The sequence below is a fragment of the Neovison vison genome, chromosome 6 (assembly GCF_020171115.1).
Source record: "Neovison vison isolate M4711 chromosome 6, ASM_NN_V1, whole genome shotgun sequence".
In the NCBI taxonomy this organism is placed as follows: Eukaryota; Metazoa; Chordata; class Mammalia; order Carnivora; family Mustelidae; genus Neogale; species Neogale vison.
The window spans coordinates 169,477,569-169,499,196 of NC_058096.1; the positions used below are offsets into that span (position 1 = coordinate 169,477,569).

Below are 21,628 nucleotides of genomic sequence, written 5' to 3' on the forward strand. Positions count from 1 at the left end.
GAAGGACAGTCATTGATTTTGTTTGTCCACCTTTCTCTTGATGTAAGGGCAGGAGTAACAACTTCAAAACTCCTTGCTGCCTGAGCTGAAACCAGAAGTCCTTTCAGAAGTGGGGTGTTTATTTCCCCCTTTCTTAAGTATTTTATTTTAAAGATTTTATTTATTTATTTGACAGAGAGAGAGAGTGAGAGATCACAAGCAGGCAGGCAGAGAGGGGGAAGCAGGTTCTGGCCGAGCAGAGAGCCAGAGGCAGGGCTCGATCCCAGGACCCTGAGATCATGACCTGAGCCGAAGGCAGAGGCTTAACCTACTCTGAGCCTCCCAGGCGCCCCACTTTCTGAAGTATTTTAAAAACTATGCTGAGTTCCTGAAGAGTTTCAGGCCCTCAGAGAGGGTTTGATCTTAAAGTCCACAAAAGGCACTTCTGAAATGTCCCTTCCCACATTAGAAACATGAGTGTCCATATAAAACACAGGCCACAGTGCTAGGGCACGCCCACTGCCTGACCCAGGTGGAACCCTTCTTGCAACTTAGAGCAGAGACTCAGGCAGCCCAGGCTTTAAATCCTTATTCTACCACTGACTGGCTGTGTAACCTCCAGCCAGGCTAACCTCTCTCAACCTGTGTACCTGCCAACTAAATACCTGAGTAACTGCTGCACTGGCCTGCTGGTGAGCTAAAGGGGGAGTATGTGAAAAAGCTAGCACAGTGCCTGGCACAAATGGCAGCCATAAGATTCCTCAACCTCTCTGAGACTTAGTTTCTTCTAGCTTGAAATGAGGTTGATGAGATTGTAGGTCTCGCACTATTCTTGTATGAAACAATTCATCTGATCAACAGTGCAGGAATAACTAGGGATAAGGGCAGAACTGGAACCCTCATTTACCACATTAAGAGGCTAGTGACCTTTTGTCCAGAGGCCTTAACCTCTGGTTAACAGTTAACACAGGAGCTGGGGCTATCTTCTGATATTCAGATGATGATCAAGAGGCAGGAACAGAGATGTTATTTGGTAATTCTCACTTCCAACACACGTGCACATATACACATATACACCCAACCACTAACATTTGTTAGTTTATTTTTTTATTTTTTTAAAAAGGTTCCAATACAAGGCCCCAGAGTAGTGCATGCAAACAATGACCCTCAAGCTGTCATTGTCAAATGACAATCTGACAAACTGCTACCATAGTCTGTGACCTGATAGAGACCAGCTTCTCTTTGAGTCCCAAGGCCTAATTACGCCAATGTATGTCCACCCCACCACCTGGTACATGATGACTCAGAAGTACACTTTAGTATCTGAACAGCAAAGACACATTGAACTGCAAGTACAATGAGTAAGTGTCCTTAGTGTATTAGACATGGAAAAATACAAACAAGGCATAAAAAAGAAAAGCCAACTTCATCTGATGCCTGAATTCCCAAAGTCTCTTCCATACATTCTATACATGATCTGAGGTCTAGGGAGAGCTGCCAATGCCTGTTTGCCTCAAAGGACTGCAGGAAGAGTGAAACAGTCACATGAGGTAAGCACTTGAAGCTGTGGTTGCAATTCATAGGCCATCTCTATCTACGCTAATGATAACCCATCTCTGTAAATCCAACTTTGTGCTTGTGTGAATTCTGGGAAACGTTAGGGATAGAGAATTCTAATTCCTGTCAGCTCTATGATTATAGGAGAATACAGCCATGGAAGAATTAAATGGAAGAATTCATGGAAGAATTCAATCACATCAGAAGGTTTTAGTTTGGTTTAGTATATTCAGTGTTTTTTTTTTTTTAAGTTTAAAAATAAAGTTTCTTGTAAGTGTGGTTCTTAATGCTCTTAGTTACTTACAGATTACTACCTGGGTTGATTTCAGGAAAAGGGTATGTTCAGAAAACTAGTCTGAATAGAAATCACTAGCTAATGAAGAGATATATTCTCACAAGAAAAGTAATTATGATGGAAAGCAGCGTTTAGCTTCCAGAACTACCTGCTTTTTGGTGCAGAGAGCGTCATCCTCTTTGATCAGAGAGCAATGACAGACTAGCAGCAGGAAGCATACCAGCCATCCATGAAACCCTCCATAATGACAGCAGGAAGGGCATGAGAAGGAAGAAAGTTGCCTGTACCAGGCAAAACTTTAGATACCTGGTTGTCAAATTCCCAAACACAACAATCAGCAAGGCTGGGAACTTGGTTGACATTAGTATCCACTCACATTCCTTTGTGAACAGAACCCCAATGCAAAGGGTCCTCCACACACCCTCCACCCATATCCCATTCCCGCACCCCTATGCAGGATCTTTTCATTCAGCCCAAAGATCCAACAAATGCCAAAGAAACGTGAATAGTGTCAACAAAAATACAGACTACCTTTACATCACAGTTCTTCTAACGTTCTCAAGACCAACAGGGGTCTTTCCGGAAGGTAACAAAATGAATCTCAACCTTCACACCAGTAATCAAAGTATGACCCATAGTTAGTTAAGCTGTATAAAGTGACTAGTGGTCAGTTATTGTTCTTTAATCAAAAAGCATAATCGCAGGAACTCTACCTAGAGCTGAGCACACTTGAGTATCATGATGTCAGACATTAGTTAAGGATTATGTAAACCAAAGCACCAGAGCTAAATGAGCAATTTCCCTTTCTGCCCTTAACTGATGAAGAGTTCAAGTGGTGTGGTGCTACTGGAATGTTCCTGGGTTGTGCCTCTTCAAACACTTTGATTTCTTAATACTAAATATTGGTAGGAAAAACCTCACTGGTGCCCCAGGTCAGCACAGGGTGAACCAAAAGGGAAGAAGGCTGATCAACTAGCCCTGAAAATCGTTTTATCTTCTGACTCAGGGAAGCCTCCACTCTCCTGGCAATGTTCCACAAAAGCTTCATGATTACTAATCCTAAAGTACAGACTGGGCCCTCTGAAAAAGCCCAAGTCAGAGTAATTTCATCAAAGTTCTAGAGGAAGGTTTCTCCAGGGACAGACAACTGTTCCATCAGTCATTAAGAGAAACATCTGGGTAGACACTCTTCTCCCTAGTACTACTGCCTCCATCAACTGAAAAGTTCACCACTCCTATTTTCTAAACAGACCATGGTCAGACCCAGTGATAACCCTGGCACCGAAGTTTAACTTCCTGAAAGAGACAATCAAGGACTTTAACTGACAGGGAAATGCCCTGGTAGAACATCACCCTGTCGCCCCCTCTTAAAAAGAGGTGCTGGGCTCTCCTGGGTCTCAACAACTACCTTCATAGCAATACCTCCCCCTTCTGCTGCACAGGTGGGATGTACCCAGCAGGGCAGAGGAAGTCCCAGGTGAAAGAACCCACAGCTTAAGGGGCACAGACTTCTCTCAGACCAGAGCAAGGTTTAAAGGAATCCATCTTGTCTGTCTTGGCTAAAGAAAGTGCCCTGTAATACTGCATAAAGACCAAAGACGAGGCAGGAGCAAATGGACCCACGAGGGCTCCCCGATACACTGCATTTAGTTACACTCAGTAATGAAAATTTAAAATCCCTTCTAAAGGGAAAACCCAATTTAAAGTAAAATTAGAAAAAAACCCAGGAAATACAGCACATGAATGCTGATTCTTCCTCTAAAAAACAAAAAGTGTGAAAGTTTCTACTTTATTATCCAACTGTAGTGGAAAAAACCTCCAAGTGCATAGCACGAAGCAGCAGATTCCCTGCCCTAACCTCTGTGCGTCCTAGGTGTCCCCCTTCTTCCTCCCTCATCGTGCCCACCAGCCCCGTCCTGCTCCACAGGCTCCTGCCAGTCCCTGGGCCCAAAGATGCCCTGCCCACAGTCAGTGGGGTCAGTGGGTGCCCCCCTTCTGTTTGGCCAGGGTGCGCTTCAGCTCCCTCAGGTTCTCCGTCAGCACTTCCACCTCATCCAGGCGGCCACACTGCTTGGCATCAAAAATGTACGCCTTGATGTTATCAATCTGCTGGAGGAGGAGCTCCTCCTCTATGGGCTCCTCGCCCTCGGGCTCACTGTCACTGTCCATCTCAAAGGGGTTGGTACAGGTGCCTTCCTCAAAGGGGTTGCCAGGAACAGGAGGGCTTGAGGGCCTCTGGTGGGGATCCTCATCTTCCTCATCGAAGGGATTGGGTGCTGGACCATCTGGGTTAGTGAAAGGATTCCCTGCTACACCCTCCTCTTCTTCCTCCTCAAAAGGATTGTATTCTTTGAGGATGTAGGCTGAAGGGCCAAAGGAAGGCTCTGTAGCAGGAGGGCTGGTAGTGCCCTCTGCTGTGGGGCTAGAGGGGTCTTCCTCCTCGAAGGGGTTCAGGGAGGCCAGCTCATTTTGCTGTGACATGATGCTCTGGGGGAAGGATTCCTGCCCGGTGGCTGGAGGCCCAGACCACACTCTGGCTGGCTCGAGAGCTGTGATGGGCGAAGGGGTCTCCAAGGCTGCACTGCTCTGAACCGAGGAAGAGCCTAGATCCAAAGCATAAGCAAGGTGGGTAGGAGGCTCCCTGCTAGGCTCCAGCTGAAAAGGCCTGATTTCTCGGAAGTCCAGGGACCGAGTCCGTGTGTGTAGGGACGCAGCCCGGAACTGCTCTCTCTCTCGTTCCCACTCCCGTTCACAAAGCCTCTGCAGCTGTTCCCGCTGCAGGTCCTCCTCCTCAGCCTGCCTCCGGGACAGCTCAATGGCCTTCTCTGTCTGCTGCTGGTCATACTCATCCTGCAGCTGCCGCAGATTCTCCTGCAGTGTGCGTACTTCGTCCGTCCGCCCAGCAGCCTTGGCCTGTCTAATAAATGATGTGATGTTGTGGATCTGCTGGAGAAGGGGGTCTGAGTCTTCACTCTGCCCCTGACTTCCTGACAGTGGGAGCCAACCCTCAGCCTTTCTCAGGGGGGCAGGTCCCCCTCGAAGGGACACCACCTCCCCATTGGCCGCACGAGACGCCAGGTCATTCTGCCTTTCCTCAAACCGTCGCTGGGATTCCAGGTCAACCTGGGGAGACAACAAAGCCAAAGAGAAGAAACACAGTCACCAGGCCAATAGAAGCCACACGATCAGCCACTCCTACGGTTCTGCTGTCCCTGGGGTGATGAGACTCCAAAATGCCCACCTGTGGACTATGGTACCCAACTGCTAAGTCAAATCACACTTTTTGTTTTTTAGAGGAAAGAAGGGACAGAACCAGATTTTCAAAAATAAATTGGTGACAGTAAGTTAAGGGATAAGATTTTCTCAATCTTAGATACACTGGCTGTATGCTTGTCTTAAACTTACTCTGAGGTCTAATATTACTCACCTACACTAGAATCTCACACAATGTTAAGTGTACACATTATTTTGCTTAGTGTTGCACATTCCAGAGCATTCTACAAAGAGCTCCCTGGTGTCTGGGTCCTCTGCAACCTGTGCTACAGGAAGAACTGACAGCCCTCCATGGTATTCTGGATGAGAGAAAATCACCAGAATCTCTGAAAGACAAATAGGTCTGACCTGGGAAGAAAAACAACTATTCTGAATCTACAGAGGAAAGGCCAGAAAAGACCAGAAGAGAGATGCAGACTGGAGAGCGATCTCACAGAGGACCACTTGGGAGTCTGGAGCAGCCTCTGGGCTCAAGAGGCTGCAAGCATCCCTGTGTTTCACTTGCCTGTCTCTCCAGGATCTTCTTCCTCTCCATTTCCTGTTTCCTTTTCTTTTTCAGTTCCTCAAACTGTTCTCTGGTTGGCAGTGACATCAAACCCAGAAGCTTTTCCTGTAGGGAGTCACGGGCAGTTTTGTATTTAAATTCTTTTAGGAAGAAGATAAGCCTAATGAAGTCTGTTTATAAGATCCCATCCGAGCCCCACACTCCCGCTACCCATTCCCTGCTCTATGTTTCTCCACAGTACTTTCCCCCATCTTATAAACTATACGTTGTAGTTGTTTCTTGTCTATCTCCTTCCAGAAAAAAAGCTTTTTGAGAAGAGGAATGCCTTTTTGCTTGTGGCAGGACACACGGCACCTATCACATTGCTTGCCAGACAGCAGGCACTCACCAAATGACTGCTGAACACAACACTAGTCAAAAGGAGAAGGGGCCTAATTCTCTGCAATACGGTGCTGGAAAACCAACCCAACAGGGCTGCGCTAGCTTGCTCTGTCATTAAGCCCCAGATATGGTTCACTGTGGCTCTCCCAAAGGGTGCTCCAGACAGAAGCAACTCAGCTCTAACCAGCCAGGGTTAGTCTGTCCACGAACAATCAGCTGTTTCCTCCCAAGGAATAGCCCAGGAAGAGTCCCTTGGGAGCTTATCCTGAGGAAGAAATGGCATGTATCAGTATGTCTGTCAGGCTACAGTCACACCAGAAAAAGCAGGAATCTATCAGATGACCAATGAAAGGGGAATAATTAAAGGATGGTGCACAGAAAGTCATATTCTATAGCCATTCAAGCAGTAACTGTTTATTTTGTTTGTTTTTAAAAATTATTTATTTGACAGAGAGAAACAGTGAGAGGGGGGAACATGAGCGGGGGAGTGGGAAAGGGAGAAGCCGGGTTTCTGCTGAGCAGGGAGTCCGATGTGGGGCTCAATCCCAGGACCCAGGGATCATGACCTGAGCCAAAGGCAGATGCTTAACAACTGAGCCACCCAGGTGCCCCAAACAGTAACTGTTTAAATAAAGACTATGTAAGAAGTGTTTATGATATAAAATTCAGTGTTAAAAAGACATAAATTTGTAAATATGCACTAATCATAACTACTTTATATAACGAATACAAATGAAAAAAAGAAGAAAATATACCAGAATGATATGTGATGGTATTAAGGACATAGAATTAAGAAGTTTTTATTTTTCTCTGTAGTCCAGATTTTTCGCTAAATCTGACATAGTTATATTTACAATTTTAAAAAATAATAAAGGTACAAATAGAGAACAAACCATTGGCATGGTCTGCTTTCTGAGAGGCAGAAAAGCAGGGGAGGCAAATGAGCTGTTTCTGACACCACAAGATGCTTTACCTGCACAAAAAGTGTAGCTGAGTATCTGATCATCCTCTGCAGCCGCAAAGTGTTTGGATGTGGTGGAGGGTCCTGGTTCAAGCCTAAGGTTAAGATCTTCTTACTGAATCAGGACAAACACATCAATGTAACAGGCGCTGCCAGCCCCAGAAACAAGGGTGAAATCTCTGAGTAGCAGGGCTTTTGTGCCAGGACCGTCCATGGAGGAAGTGGGTTAAAGACTCCCATGGAATGTCCCTGAAGGCAAAGTTCATTCCTTACCCTCTGGTCCTAGCTAAGGCCCCTGACACAGCATTGGGGTATCTAACCATCACTCAGCCACTGAGGAACTTACCACACATGCAGTCAGTTCATGGTGAGTTCACCAACTTCATGGGTAAGTGCCCATGCCTGGTTTAATATTCTGGTGTTACTATCTTAAAATTCCTTCTTTTTTTTTTTTTTTTTAAGGGAGTAGGCCCTGGGGGGTCAGTGAGGGACACCCCCCTGGGCCCCTGGATTGGGTTGAGGTAGGGAAGGCAGGAAGCAACTGGCTTTGCCAGGCTGGTACACAAGCTGAAACTGGGGCAGGGGGTTTGTAGACCTTGCTGGGGGCAACACTGGGCAGCAGGAGGCTGCAGCCACTTTGAGACCCGTATCTTAAAATTCTTAATAATCCTGACCAGGACTTGTGTTTTCATTTTGCACTAGGTCCCACAAATTATATGTTCAGTCCTGTAGAGATGGACGAACAAGGCTTCCTCATCTCAGTTCTCCCTCTGAATCACTATACTTTCTACACCTCAAAAAGCTCATTTAACCCCAACAGCCAGTCCATGGTTAAAAAGCAGCTCTTGACTTGAAGAAAGAATCTGGGTTTCTATCCTGGCTCCATGGCTTTGCCAGTTGTGATGCATCTTCTCAACTACAAAGTAAGGGTAGTAATGCCTACCGCACCAGCTAAATTTGACTGAATAAATAAGATGTGGATACAACCAATGGCTGGTATAAAGATGGTGTCAATAATCAGTTCCTATTTCTCTAATATTAATGAACATCAGAAACCTAAACCAAGTTACTGAGATGTGCTGTGTGCCAGAGCGGGCACTACCTCAGTCTGCTCCTCACACATACGCCCTGTCACCAGGACTCTGGGTACTGCCAGCCACCCACCCCCTCACTGAAACAGCACTTCCTCCACTCAAGGTAGCAAGTCAGACATCACCTCACAGGTCTCACCTTAAAGCATCTATGAGTTCGTATACTTTCTGCACTTCCACTCGAAGGTCACCAGCATGTTCCAGATTGTAGGTTGTCTCCCCAGCACTAAAGAAAAATCATGGAAATGTTTCATTCAAGTTTCACCATGCTGACTAGAGAGTGGTGTGGAAAAGGGCTCTAAAGGTTTAGGGTCTTACAAAGGGAGAAACAGCTAATTCTCTCCAAGTGGTATTATTTCACACTCTTGTACATAATGCAGGGCTCACTCCTTTAAGTGCTAATCAACTGGAAGCTGTTTTTAATTTGCAGACGCCACAGGGACAGATTTGTGCCTAGGCCTTTAAGGACTAGCTCTTAATGCTCATCACCAAAATAAATGCAAATGAATCTACTTCAGCCTACTTTCCCTGAACAATTTCATCATACCTAGTAAGACATAAGAAGTGGCTTACTGGGCACCTGGGTGGCTCAGTGGGTTAAGCCGCTGCCTTCGGCTCAGGTCATGATCTCAGAGTCCTGGGATCGAGTCCCGCATCGGGCTCTCTGCTCAGCAGGGAGCCTGCTTCCCTCACTCTCTCTGCCTGCCTCTCCGTCTACTTGTGATTTCTCTCTGTCAAATAAATAAATAAAATCTTTAAAAAAAAAAGTTTAAAAAAAAAAAAAAAAGAAGAAGTGGCTTACTAAATAAGCAGGTTACCCTACATCTGAGGAGAAAGCAGTGGGCTTTTCTCACTCAAAGACTATCCCCAGGGAGAACACGAATAACGAGAAAGCTGACCAAGGAATCCCCAACATCTAGCCATACGCAGCACGGCACTGTATCAGTTGCCAACACTCCTGAGCCTCATGAACAATTGCTCCCCACATGAGAAAGGCACGTGGACACCAAATAAAGCAGGGAGGAGACAGGGGATAACTGCCAAGGGTGGAGCAGGGGACTGCAGGGAAGGGCAAAGTGGCTTCATTCCACTTAACTCAGAGGAACAATAGCAGTTATTATGGGATCTAAGAACTGTTTGTTTACAAAGGTGTCACTCTGTCAGGCCTGAAATGCAAGTTCAGTTATGATGGCTTATTTTTAGCCTCAGTAACTAGCACATGGCCAAGCTGTATCAGTGCTCACTGAAAAGAAAATGACTTCAGAAGATCTTGCAGCTGTTAATGCAGCCCCAGCAATGGCCACTCAGCTCCCATCCTGAGGCAGCAGCAATTTAAGTTAAATAAGCAGAAAGGGCTGCTGAGCTGACCTGCCCTAGCTGGAAAAATCTCGGTGTGTGCTATAATTGGAGGATCCAATAAGGTGGTTTCATCATCTCAAACTGCACAGTTTGCAAAAAGAACATCAGGGCAGAATTGGGAATACTTGCACTTTGTCTTGATATCTCCAAGTCCCATGGAAAATAACAAGGTTGGTTCAAATCTGAAAGCACCGCCCCCACCCCTACCTGTCTCAGTCACGTGGACCAAACATATTCCCCACAGGGCACCTATCACGTCTGGTTATCTTGCTCATGATTTGTTCACTCACTTATGACTGTGCTCCCATGGTAATGAAGCGCCAGGGCAGCAGACACGGCCTTCACTGCTCATTGCTACAGCCCCTGTACCTAAAATAGTACTTGGCATACAACTAGCGTTCAGTAAATATCCACTGAATGAATGAGGGAGTAAAATGAGCTTAAAGCCCTTTAGAACCAGTCTTTGGAGAACGAGTAGGAGTTAGACACTGGAAATGTGCTCAGCAATGGTAGTTTCCCAGCTGGATGGGGAGGCCCAGTGACCCACAGCTGTGTCTGAGGCACAAAGCAAGAAAAACAACAGACTCAGGGGAAGGAACCCCCTGGGGAACGACGTATTGAGGGAAAGTTGAGTGCCAGCTCAGACTGCCAGGAACACAGTTCTCCTTGCTGACATCCAGGAAGAAGATAGTCCTGCTCTAATTTCAAACCAGTGGGCACAGGTGGGAGGAGGGGTGTTGAGTCCTGGAAGTTCCAGGTAGGAAAAGAGCATGAGATAGGTGCGCCAAGCCAAGGATACTCCATTTAGGGGAGGCAGATATCAGAATTACTTGAGCTGCTTCTCCCAACCTACCCGTAGGGAGGCTATATGCTTCACTAATCAAAATTACTGCTCAGTGAACTGCAGGTAGAAAAGAAAATGTGTCCTTTCCTCCTGTTCTTCAGAACCAGTGCTCTTGGAATGAAAAGAGGAAGAATGGGGCATAGAGGGTGCAAATATAAGAGAGAGAGTCCCTAGGACTGTGGTGGCTGGGAGGGCTGGAGAAAGAGGGTGTCCTCGCCTTATACTGTCTGCTGCCAGGGGCTGCAGACGCCCAGTTGCTAGGACTGGAGGAAATGGTGGTGGTCCACAATGGTTTCTCTACTTCTTTTCTGTTCCCTTCCCTCTTTCCCCTCCCCATGGGCTGGAACACACTGGGGGAAGGAACAGGAACAGAAAGAGCCCCAGAACAAGAGTAGAGGCAGGGAGACATACAAGAGAAGGGGTGTGTTTGGCACAAACCAACTGGGTTTAGTTGCTCATACTTTGTAAGTCAGACATTTACTGACTCCTAAGACCCTTAAGGACTGTGTAAATGAAAAAGTTCGTTTTCTTTTCATGTGAGATCCACACAATAGACTTAGAATGTGGTCACTGACATCATGAAGGAAAAGCCAAGCTTTGTGGTTTTTAAGTAGGACCCATGTCCATCATGGGGCTTGAACTCACAACCCTGAGATTGAGAGTCCCATGATCTACTGACTGAGCCAGTCAGGAGCCCCAAGCTTTGTTTTATGGAGACAATATAACACACTGCCACAGCAAATGGGCAACTAAAAATACAGGTTTGCTCTAAACAAGACATATTTAGGGCGGCTGGGTGGCTCAGTTGGTTGGGCATCTGCCTTCAGCTCAGGTCATGATCCTGGGGTCCCAGGATCAAGTCCCACACTGTGTTCCCTGCTCAGCGAGGAGCCTGCTTCTCCCCCTGCTTGTGCTCTCTTGCTCTCTCTCTAATAAATAAATAAAATCTTTAAAAAAAAAAAAAAAAAAAAAACAAGACCCATTTAATTCCACATGCACCACTACAAAGGTGGCAGGTGGGTAATACAGGCTAAAGACAAAGGCAGATAGTCCTCACATGGAGAGCACTGGATCCCATAAATGCTTTTCTGCAGGTTGGGAAAAGACTTGCTGTAACCTGATTCTAGTGGTAGCACTTCAAATTCTAGCTCACGTACCACTAACCTGCAGAAGGAGCAATGCTCTTAAGAGAGTGTCAGCATATATTTTCTGTAAAGGACCAGATAATATATATTTTTAGCTTTGCAGGCCAGAGAGTGCCTGACACAACTATTCAACTCTGCTGCCAAAGCCGCAGTTTGCAGCTACAGTCAAACAAATGGGCATGGCTATGCACCAATAAAATTTTATTCATTAAAAGAAAAAAGGGTGCCTGGGTGGCTCAGTTGGGTGACTGGTTGGGTGACTGCCTTCGGCTCAGGTCATGATCCCAGAGTCCTGGGATCGAGTCGTGCATCAGGCTCCAGGCTCGATGGGTAGCCTGCTTCTCCCTGCTCCTGTCCTCTCTCATGATCTCTGTCTCATTCTCTCCAATAAATAAGTTAAATATTTTTTTTGAAAAAGCAATAACAAGCATTGGCAAGGATATGGAGAAACTGAAAAGCACATGCATTGCTGGCAGAAATGTAAAGTGGTGCAGTCGTCTTGGAAAACAGTCTGGCAGGGCCTCAAGAAGTTTAAAACCTAGAATTGCCGTATGACCCAGTGACTCTACACCTAGGTAGAAACCCAAATGAAACAGAATTATACGTCCACAAAAACCTTTTACAGGAATATTTACTGAAGTGGATAAATCCAATAGCCAGAAGTGGAAAAATCCAAATGTTCATCAACGGACTAACAGGTACACAAAACGTGGTGTGTCCATACAATGCATTTGCATGAGTGGAATGGAACCCTAACACGTGGGGCCACAAGGGTGAATGTTGAAAACACTACACTATGTGAAAGAAGCCAGACAAGAAGAATTATGTATTTATACGAAATGTCCCAAAGAGGCACGTCCATAGACAGAAAGCAGACCAGTGGTTGCCAGGGAGAGGGAAATATGCTGTGACTACTAACAGGGGTGGGCTTTCTCTGGATGATAAAAATGGTCTGGACAGTGATGATGGTTTTATGACTCTGTGAGGAACCACTAACCTGTACACATGAAAAGGATGCATAAATTATTATTAATTTTTTGGTGTGTAAATTAGATCTTAGTTAAAAAAAGAAACAGGTGGCAGGCTAGATTTGGCCCATAGGCTGAAGTGTGTCAACCGCTGCTCTAAAGGAAATGCCTGCTCTAAGCCCTGATGCCTGGTGCCAGCCTGAAGCAGTATTCTCCGGCGCAGCACACGAGGCGCACTGTCCCTGCTCACCTCCAGTGCCTACTGTCTTGAGGCCCCTCCCCAGCCTGCTCCATCACAACTGGGGTCCCTTGAACATGGCTACCGAGGACTGTAACACGTGCCACACAGAAATACAAACATGACAAAGATTCCCCACAGTTGGTTACAGAAGGAAAGCAGCCAGAATTAAGATTGTAATTTTCAGCTACTGAGGAACTATGCTAAAAGTACCCACAGTCATCACTGAGTTAGAAAAACAGAGGAATAGCTTACTTTAATGATGCTGCCATCCTGATGTATTCAGGAGCTTTTTGGTCAACTTTCTCCATGCAAAGTCGTAATTTCTAAGGACAAAACAAAAGAAGTGAGTGGTGCTCTCAAGGTACAAACAAGTTACGCTGCATCAAAGGAGATGTATTTAAAATGTACAATTTCCAGGGTGCCTGCTGGCTCAGAGCACGCAAATATTAGTCTCAGGATTCTGAGTTCAAGCCCCACTTTGGGAGTGGAGTCTACTTTAAAAAAAAATTTTTTTTTAATGTATAGTTGGAAATATGCAGTGTTTTCGTATTCATTTTTATTGTTATCAATTTCCTGATTTACAGACCTCCTTTACAAGCAGTAAATCTTGTAGGAAGGAAAGAAAGTGAGGGCAGAACTTTTGACAGGATGTTTTTGCAGGGAGCAAAGCCTTCCAGGACACAAGCCAATGAGTTTACCAAGGCAAGGAAAGGAATTGGTGGCTACATTCTTTCTCTGCCAGGTGATGAAAAATACTAGCAAAAGGCATCGCCAGGGATCACTTAAAAAATGAAGGAAGGAGGGTATGCCTGGGTGGCTCAGTTGCTTAAACATTTGCCTTTGGCTCAGGTCATGATCCCAGGATTCTGGGATCAAGGCCCGGATTGGACTCCCTACTCAGCAGAGAGCCTGCTTCTCTCTCTCCCACTCCCCGGTTTGTGCTCTTTGTCAAATAAATAAATAAAACCTTTAAAAAAGAAGTGAAGGAAGGAAAAAACAGGGTGGCTATTTATAAAAATGAGTTATCAGGTCATGAACTCCATACTTAGGATGGATAATGGCTACATCTGTAGCTCAGGGCAGGGTTTCATTAACACCATTTCTAGTAGTCTAAGTATTTTTGTGGTGATTCCAGAAATGCAGCCATTATGACCCACAGATCTGCTAAGAGTGACCACTCAGTGATCAACAGACAAATATACAGATGGTCCCCAACTTAACAATGGTTAGACTTCATGATTTTTCAACTTCAAAACAGTGCAAAAGTGATGGGCGAATGTAGAAACCGTACTTGGAACTTTGAGTATGGCTCTTTACCCAGGCTAGCAACATGCAGTACACTTTCCCATGACGCTGGGCAGTATCAGCGGCCACAGCTCCAGGCCACGTAATCACAGGGTCAGCCACCAATACCCTTACAGCCATCCTGTACTCCTACAACTTTTTTTCACTTTCAGCACAGTATCCAGTAAGTTACATGATATACTCAGCACTTTGTGATCAAACAGATTTGTGTTAGCAGATTCTGCCCAACTGCAGGCCGATGTCAGTGTTCCCAACATGGTTAGTGTAGGCCAGGCTCCCACACTGGCGGATTTGGTGTATTAAAGGTACTTTCGACTTCCGATGTTTTCAATTTGGGATGACTTTATCAAGATGTGGCCCCACTGGAAGTGGAGGAAGGCCTGGGCGCTCTTCTGCTCAGGGTTCTACACGAGCTGCTACCTCCACCAACCTGATCTCCCCTTCCCATCTCCAGTCACCTGCCTATGAAACCTCCAGCTGGCTAATCCTTCTCAGCCTGCAGGTCCCCCTGGCCACTGGGAGACTAAGGCAGACTCATGCCCTGTCTGACTCTGAATCCCGTTTTTGCATGGCATATGTTCCTCTCTTTCAAAGTGTGCATCTACCGAATGTGTTCTGGGATTGCTGGTGGTAATGACAGCAGAGGCATTTGAATGGACTTAAAAGGGAAGCTCTCTGCCCATGGGCAGTCACTCAAACCTATAAAGCCTGAAGCTCCCAAGTGAGTTTCTCAGGATTCTTCTGGCCCGCTGTTCATACCTGCTCCAGCTCCACTACCCCTCACCCACAAATCCTGTCCACACAACATGGCAACCATCCTTCCTCCTCTTGCCCCTGGGCCAACAAAGTCTCCAACCTCCTGCTTTCAAGTGGGCAAGGAGGGGTGATGGAACAAGGTTATTGCAACATACCCAGGATGAATCACCCATGACCCTGGCTAGGAAACTATACCAAGGCCCTTTATTAGAAACTAAAAATGATTCAAAGGAACGACTTCCCAAAGCATTCTCCAAAATATGCAAGCATGTACAAAATCAACAGGCAAATCAGCATCTCAAATCAGACCCAGGACCACGCACAGTGAGTCACCTCATAGAGCTTTACAATGTCGGGGGTGTGCTCCTTCTCATCAATCTGCTGCTCTCTCTTAAGCAGCGTGTCCTTGCAGTGTGTACAGCAGCGGATCCGGTCGTCATCCTTTTCATCCAGGACGGAGCTTACACTGCTCACGCTGCTGATACTGCCCCGGCGGGAGCCATGGACACTATTAGGTGACTGGCTGGGGCTGGTATGGGTGCTCAGGGAATCTTTGCTGGCACTGGTGAGCTTGTCTGTAAAGCACAACACAAGACAGTTGGCAGTGAGCCTGCAGCCTCCAATCACCCCACTGCTCACAACAGAGGGAAGGCCACAGGAGCTGATCCAGGTAACAGAGGAGGGGCCACAGGCACTGATCCAGGCTGTGTTATGGGCAAGAAGCACCACACCTTTGCTTTCCCAAGGTCAGGCTCTGGTGGGAGGGACTCCCACTGCCAGCCAGGAACAAGACAGACAGCCAAGGAAGGTCTCTCCTTGAGGCTCTGGGGCCCATTCCTAACCTGACCCAACACAATCCACTTTCTGCCCAGACTATCCTGACAGACTTCCCCACTCCCAAACACCTGACCCCTACCCCTTCCAAAGCTCAGCTTCCAGAAGCCCTACTCTATTCCTTGAGGCAAAAACAATATGCCCTTCCTATCAGGTCCTACCATATCATCCCTCTTGGAGCACTTTCTGCTTTTCTCCCTGTATAACAATTATTTGTATACCCAGAGCTGCTCTATGAATCTGTGACTCTGGGAGGGTAGGAACTGTCTTATTCATACTTGTACCCCAATATAACCAACAGGGCTATCCCACAGCAGCTGCCCAGTAGATGTTAATTAGCAAGATAAGAAAAGTGAATAGTGTTTCAAAAGCATTGCTTATGAAGTCTCAGGTAAGACAGAAAGTCAGTCTCAGGGAGAAAGGGAAGGCTATCAAGGTAATGTGTGCCTGCTGGATGTCAGAACTGGACAGAGGAAGCATCTCCTTCTATCCCACGTTGTCCAGATGATCTGTAGCCAACAGCAGAAGCAGAGTCAGCAGAACTCCTCAGAACTGCGAAACTACCCCAAATATCCCAGAATTGGCCTAAAGCCCATGAGATCACCTTTAGCAACTTTTAACCACATTAGACTCAAAGTTTTAGACCCTCTGGTTCCACCTAACCTTGTAGCCACCATCTGCATAATTCTCAAACATGTCCCCTACACTCCCCCAACTATTCTATCCTGCTCATCTACCAACCTTCCCCCAGGGCCCTCCCACAGCTTCGCTCCTACTCTGCACTCTACCTAGGATCTCTCCTGCCCTACCTCTTTGAAATCCTGGCTGTCTTTTAGGCTTTTCTCAAACATCACCTCCCAAACCTGAGCATCCACACTCTTAATTCCTTCAGCACCCAGTGTCTCTCGTATTATGATGTTACAGTCTGTTCTATATGACAATAAACTGTGACTTTTATTTCAAAGGAAAGGACTAGCCTGCTGCTCATTTTCTAAGACTCTTTCTTATAGTCTCCTCTCAAAGCCTCAGCTGCCACTTCCAAGCAGAGCTGACAATGATTTGGTCAGCTCTCCTGGGTGTCTGATGCAACTTCTCTCACAGTACTTATCTCTTTATAAAGCAATTATTTGTAAGTCTGTATCCTCTGCTAGATGCTAGACCTTTTGCAGGAATGGACAATGCCTTATAATCCATAGGTGGGCAAACATGACCTGTAAACCAACTCCAGCCTGCTTTTGTATGGCCCTAGAGCTAAATATGGTTTTTAAAAGGTTGTTTAAAACCTTTTTCAAAGGTTATTTTAAAAGGTTGTTTAAAAAAATAAGAAGAAATGTCATAGAAACCATCTGTAGCCCATAAAGCTTAAAATATTTACTATCTGATCTTTTACAGAACAAGTGTGCCAGCCCTTGTTACCCACCACTACCTATAGCAGGCCTCATGGAATCAATAAATGAATGGATGAAGACCCCTTGGGACATTCACTTAAACAAAAACAAAAAAATCACCCATTAGTGATCAGCAAGCAAACTAGTCACAAGAAGATCAGGGTCCAGGGCCCTGCATCCATGTTACCTACTTGCAAAAGGGAGGCTGATGAGCTCCATACATTTCTTGCACATAATAGACCCACAAAGGCGGCAGTGGTGGCGGCGGTTACGGATGCTGAACTTATTCCCACAGTCTGGACAGAAAGGGACATCCTGGTCGTTGACCCAAGGCACCACGGACTTTTCTATTGCTTTGGGAAGAACAAAACAAAAATCAAGCAAACAGAAAAGCTAGCCATTTGAAAAAGAAGTTTGGTCAGGGAGAAAGATAAATAGAATAAATGTGAGCAAAACTCTAGAGTTACCTCGTATCTTAGCAGTCTCAGTATTCGTTCTATCAAAGGCAGTGAGCTGACAAGGAGAAAACAGTGCCAAATGGAATTAAACAGGTGATGTCAAACTTTTCACAGGCAAGAAGCATCAAGCAGGAATTCATAGTCTTCATTTTTTAAGTCTCTTCTGTCATCCCCAACTCCACCAAGTCATGAAAGCAACTTCACATTGGACAGAGTATTAGCTTTGCATCTAGAAGGCAGCTCCCTTCCCCATGACCTGATTCCCACTCTTTACTGTCAGTTCTCCATTTAAGCAAGAACCAGGGGTAGCAAGGATGTGATAGGTGTGGCAACTGAAAGCAATGGGGAACTCCTGATTCTCCATGGTCCGGGCAATTTATTTCTGCCCTACAAAGTACGCATCAAGAACTATACCCGCAGTTGCTACCATACCCACCATACAATCCAGGTTATACACAACAAGCATTTCTAGGGTCAAAGTAGAATGGAGTGATTGTGGGTATTGAAGACACACTCTGGTACCACAGGACAAGAAGGCCAAATCCAGATGTTCCCACACTGAATGCTGACCATGGATGTGTACCCCTTAAAGACCCTGTCACCAGCTTCTGTTTGTTATTGAGTAAACACAGGCCCCACTGCATGACTATATTTTGGACACCCAAGAGAGGAAATAATTTGAAGGTAGAAAGGTTTTCTAGCAGCCAAGTGGGCTTCAGAGGAAGGAAAAGGAAAGCTGGATGTGTGGTAAGTCTGTCAACCTGGGCCATCTCCTACAGTAAAACCAGCTCAGGCTACAACTGTCTACCATGTCTACCACTGTCTGCGCCTCTCTAGGTGGGCTCAAGGTGGGGCATTTCTCTGCCAGCATCAAATACATACAACACACGTGATACAAACTGCAGAAATACAACTTTCTTTCTCCCAGACAATTTATACTTGCAGTAAAAAAAAGTTTTAAAACAACAAAATTTACCTTCTCTAACCTGATTATTAATTTATTGACTTCAACAACATAGTGGTCAATTCTGGCAGCTCGGTGTTTTTTGAAGTCAGAAAGATGGCTTCTCACAGCACCTAGAAGGACAGAAAATGGGGAGATAAATGACATGTCGTTTCTCTGAGACAGCCCCTCTCCCTTGCTGCTTATCCTCAATGAACTTTATTTTATTTTATTTTAAGATTTTATTTATTTATTTGACAGACAGAGATCACAAGTAGACAGAGAGGCAGGCAGAGAGAAAGGAGGAAGCAGGCTCCCTGCTGAGCAGAGAGCTCGACACGAGGCTTGATCCAAGGACCCTGGGACCATGACCCGAGCTGAAGGCAGAGGCTTTAACCCACTGAGCCACCCAGGTGCCCCTTTATTTTATTTTTTAAAGATGACCTTATATAGTTTTAAGATTGTATTTATTCATTTATTTATTTAAGAAAGAGACAGAGAGTGCAAGAACTGGAGAGGAACAGAGGGAGAGGGAGACAGAATACCAAGCAGACTCTGCACTGAGCACAGAGCCCAACATGGGGCTCAATCCCAGGACCCTGAGATCATGATCTGAGCCGAAAACAAGAGTTGGACACTTAACCAACTGAGCCACCCAGGTGCCCCTATACTCGATGAATTTTATTTATTTATTTATTTGTCTCTTTATTTATTTAAGGTTTTATTTATTTGAGAGAGAGATGGAGAGACAGAGATAGCGAGAGAGAGCACAAGCAGGGAGTAGAGGGAAAAGCAGACTCCCCACCAAGAAGGAAGCCCAACATGGAGCTCAATCCGAGGACCCTGAGATCATGACCTGAGCCGAAGGCAGACGCCCAACCAACTGAGCCACCCAGGTGCCTCTTCAATGAATTTTAAACCCAAGTAGAAATTCAAGGAGTTTGAAGTCTTACTAAAAATTCAAGCAAATGGAAACAAATTTGCTAAAATGTTAACCATGGTTACTGTGGAGGCCACAAAGCTCAACACCAGAGACTTCAGAGAATGGGGGAGGAAAGCCTGGACTGGAGCCTGCCTGTGCTCAAATTTCAATTTTGCCATATACTGTGTGACCTTGAACAAGTTCTTTAATGTTTGTGTCACTTGGGAGTACTCATCTACAAAATGGGGGTAACAGTAGTACCTACTCCACAAGGTTGTTACGAGGATTAAAAAGTTAAAATTTATGAAGTCCTTAGAATACTGGCACATGAAGTTTTGGTAAAAAGGACAGTAACATTATGGGCAATTTTTAAACATCTCTCATACTTTTCTGTGCTTTCCAAAGTTGGTATGGTTTTGCATCAGAATAAAAACAGAACTTCTCAAAATAGCCCCCAAAAGGTAAATGCTAATGGATGTCACTGGAAGAGCTGGTTAAACTGATACCTTGATCAGCTCAGCAGCAAAGATCCAGGACAAAACTTCTTACACAAATGCAACCAAAACGCTTGTTGTTTCAGCATCACTGAAATATCCCCTCTTCCAAAACACCAACCCACCCAGCTGCCCCCACCCCAGCACCCAGTCCACTTTCTCTTCCCAAGCATGGCCTGTTCACCTATAAGTTGTGCACCCCCTGAAGCTTCTCACATATTACACTCTGCACTATCCTTGCTCTTTTCTCCCCTAACCATACTCTCTAACATCTACATTTTAGTTTCAAATTCTTGGGCGTGACCATAGATTTTTTTTTTTTTTAAGATTTTATTTATTTGACAGAGAGAGATGGATCTCGAGTACACAAACAGGCAGAGGGGCAGGCATAGAGAGAAGAAGGCTCCCCCTGAGCAGAGAGCCCGACATGGGGCTCAATCCCAGGATGCCAGGATTAATACCAAAAGCAGGTGCTTAACGGATTAAGCCACCTAGGCACCCCAGCATGACCACAGATCTTAACTTTTAAAATCTGCCATTCACCTGACCTTCCACAATTGTAACTTCCTCCAGTTACTGAAACTGGTGAGTTAATCAGAAAATTTCTCTGATAATTTAACACTGGCAATCATGGGGCAGGCTCTCAAAAAGCTAATAAGAATTCACACGCCTGAAATTTCTCCTTCATGTTTCAAATTGACTTTTTTTAAAAAAATATTTTATTTATTTTTTGACAGACAGAGATCACAAGTAGGCAGAGAGGCAGGCAGAGAGAGAGGAGGAAGCAGGCTCCACACTGAGCAGAGAGCCCGATGTGGGGCTTGATCCCAGGATCCAGGGATCATGACCTGAGCTGAAGGCAGAGGCTTTAACCCACTGAGCCACCCAGGTGCCCCTCAAATTGACTTTCATATGTAACTCATTACTATATGTAAACTAGCACATGCTTTATTAATTTCAGGTGTACAACATACTCATTTGAAAATTTTTTGTCAATTTTTTGTTAATTTTAAATAACTCTACACCCAAGAAAGTGCTCAAACTCACAATCCTGAGATCACAAGTCACACACTCATTCGATTGAACTAGCCAGGAGCCCTGATTTGAAAATTTCTTAAATTTTTATTTAATTTTACTATTTTTCTTACTAAAGTGTAATTAACAATGTTACATTATACCATGTTTTTATTTTTTTTTAAAGATTTATTTATTTATTTGAGAGAACGAGAGTACAGAAGGGAAGGGAGAGGAAGAAGCAGACTCCCCGCTGAGCAGAGAGCCCAATGCAGGGCTCGATCCCAGGACCCTGAGATCATGACCTGAGCCAATCATGACCTGAATCAAAGGCAGATGTTTAACCAACGAAGCCACCCAGGCACCCCATATACAGTGTTTTTTGGTTTTTTTTTTTAAGATTTATTTGTGAGAGAGGGGACTCAATGAGGGGCTCAATCCCAGGACCCTGGCATCATGACAAGAGCTGAAGGCAGACACTTACCAACTGAGCCACCCAGGCATCCCTATAGTGTTATTTTTATTTTTATTTTTTTTAAGATTTTATTTATTTACTTGACAGAGAGAGAGAGATCACAAGTAGGCAGAGAGGCAGGAAGATAGAGAGAGGGAAGCAGGCTCCCTGCTGAGTGGAGAGCCTGATGTGGGGCTCGATCCCAGGACCCTGAGATCATGCCCTAAGCCGAAGGCAGAGGCTTAACCCACTGAGTCACCCAGGTGACCCTCTATAGTGTTATTGTTAAAGCCATTTTCTCCTGTTATGATGAAAATGTTTCCACTCTCCAATATGGTAGGCATTAGCCACAGGTATAGACTGAGCACTTGAAATATGGCTAGTGTATGATGATTGAGGAAATTACTTTTAATTTTATTTAATTTTAATTTACTTAAATTTAAATAGCCACATATAGTTAG

At 45.2% G+C, this 21,628-nt stretch overlaps 1 protein-coding gene across 2 annotated transcripts in view; it reads right to left on the reverse strand.

Moving 5' to 3' along the window:
- Positions 1-1,064: 1,064 nt before the first annotated feature.
- RBSN (rabenosyn, RAB effector) overlaps positions 1,065-21,628 on the reverse strand; it is a 29,192-nt gene continuing 8,628 nt past the window's right edge. For both annotated transcript variants that reach the window (XM_044252930.1, XM_044252931.1), the window contains 9 exons: positions 18,317-18,417; positions 17,350-17,395; positions 17,074-17,235; positions 14,994-15,235; positions 12,852-12,922; positions 8,182-8,268; positions 6,964-7,066; positions 5,610-5,714; positions 1,065-4,954 (listed from right to left, as the gene is read on the reverse strand). In XM_044252930.1, coding sequence (XP_044108865.1) covers positions 3,809-4,954; positions 5,610-5,714; positions 6,964-7,066; positions 8,182-8,268; positions 12,852-12,922; positions 14,994-15,235; positions 17,074-17,235; positions 17,350-17,395; positions 18,317-18,417 — 2,063 coding nt within the window. In that variant the 3' untranslated portion in view covers positions 1,065-3,808. The remainder of the gene's footprint in view (positions 4,955-5,609; positions 5,715-6,963; positions 7,067-8,181; positions 8,269-12,851; positions 12,923-14,993; positions 15,236-17,073; positions 17,236-17,349; positions 17,396-18,316; positions 18,418-21,628) is intronic.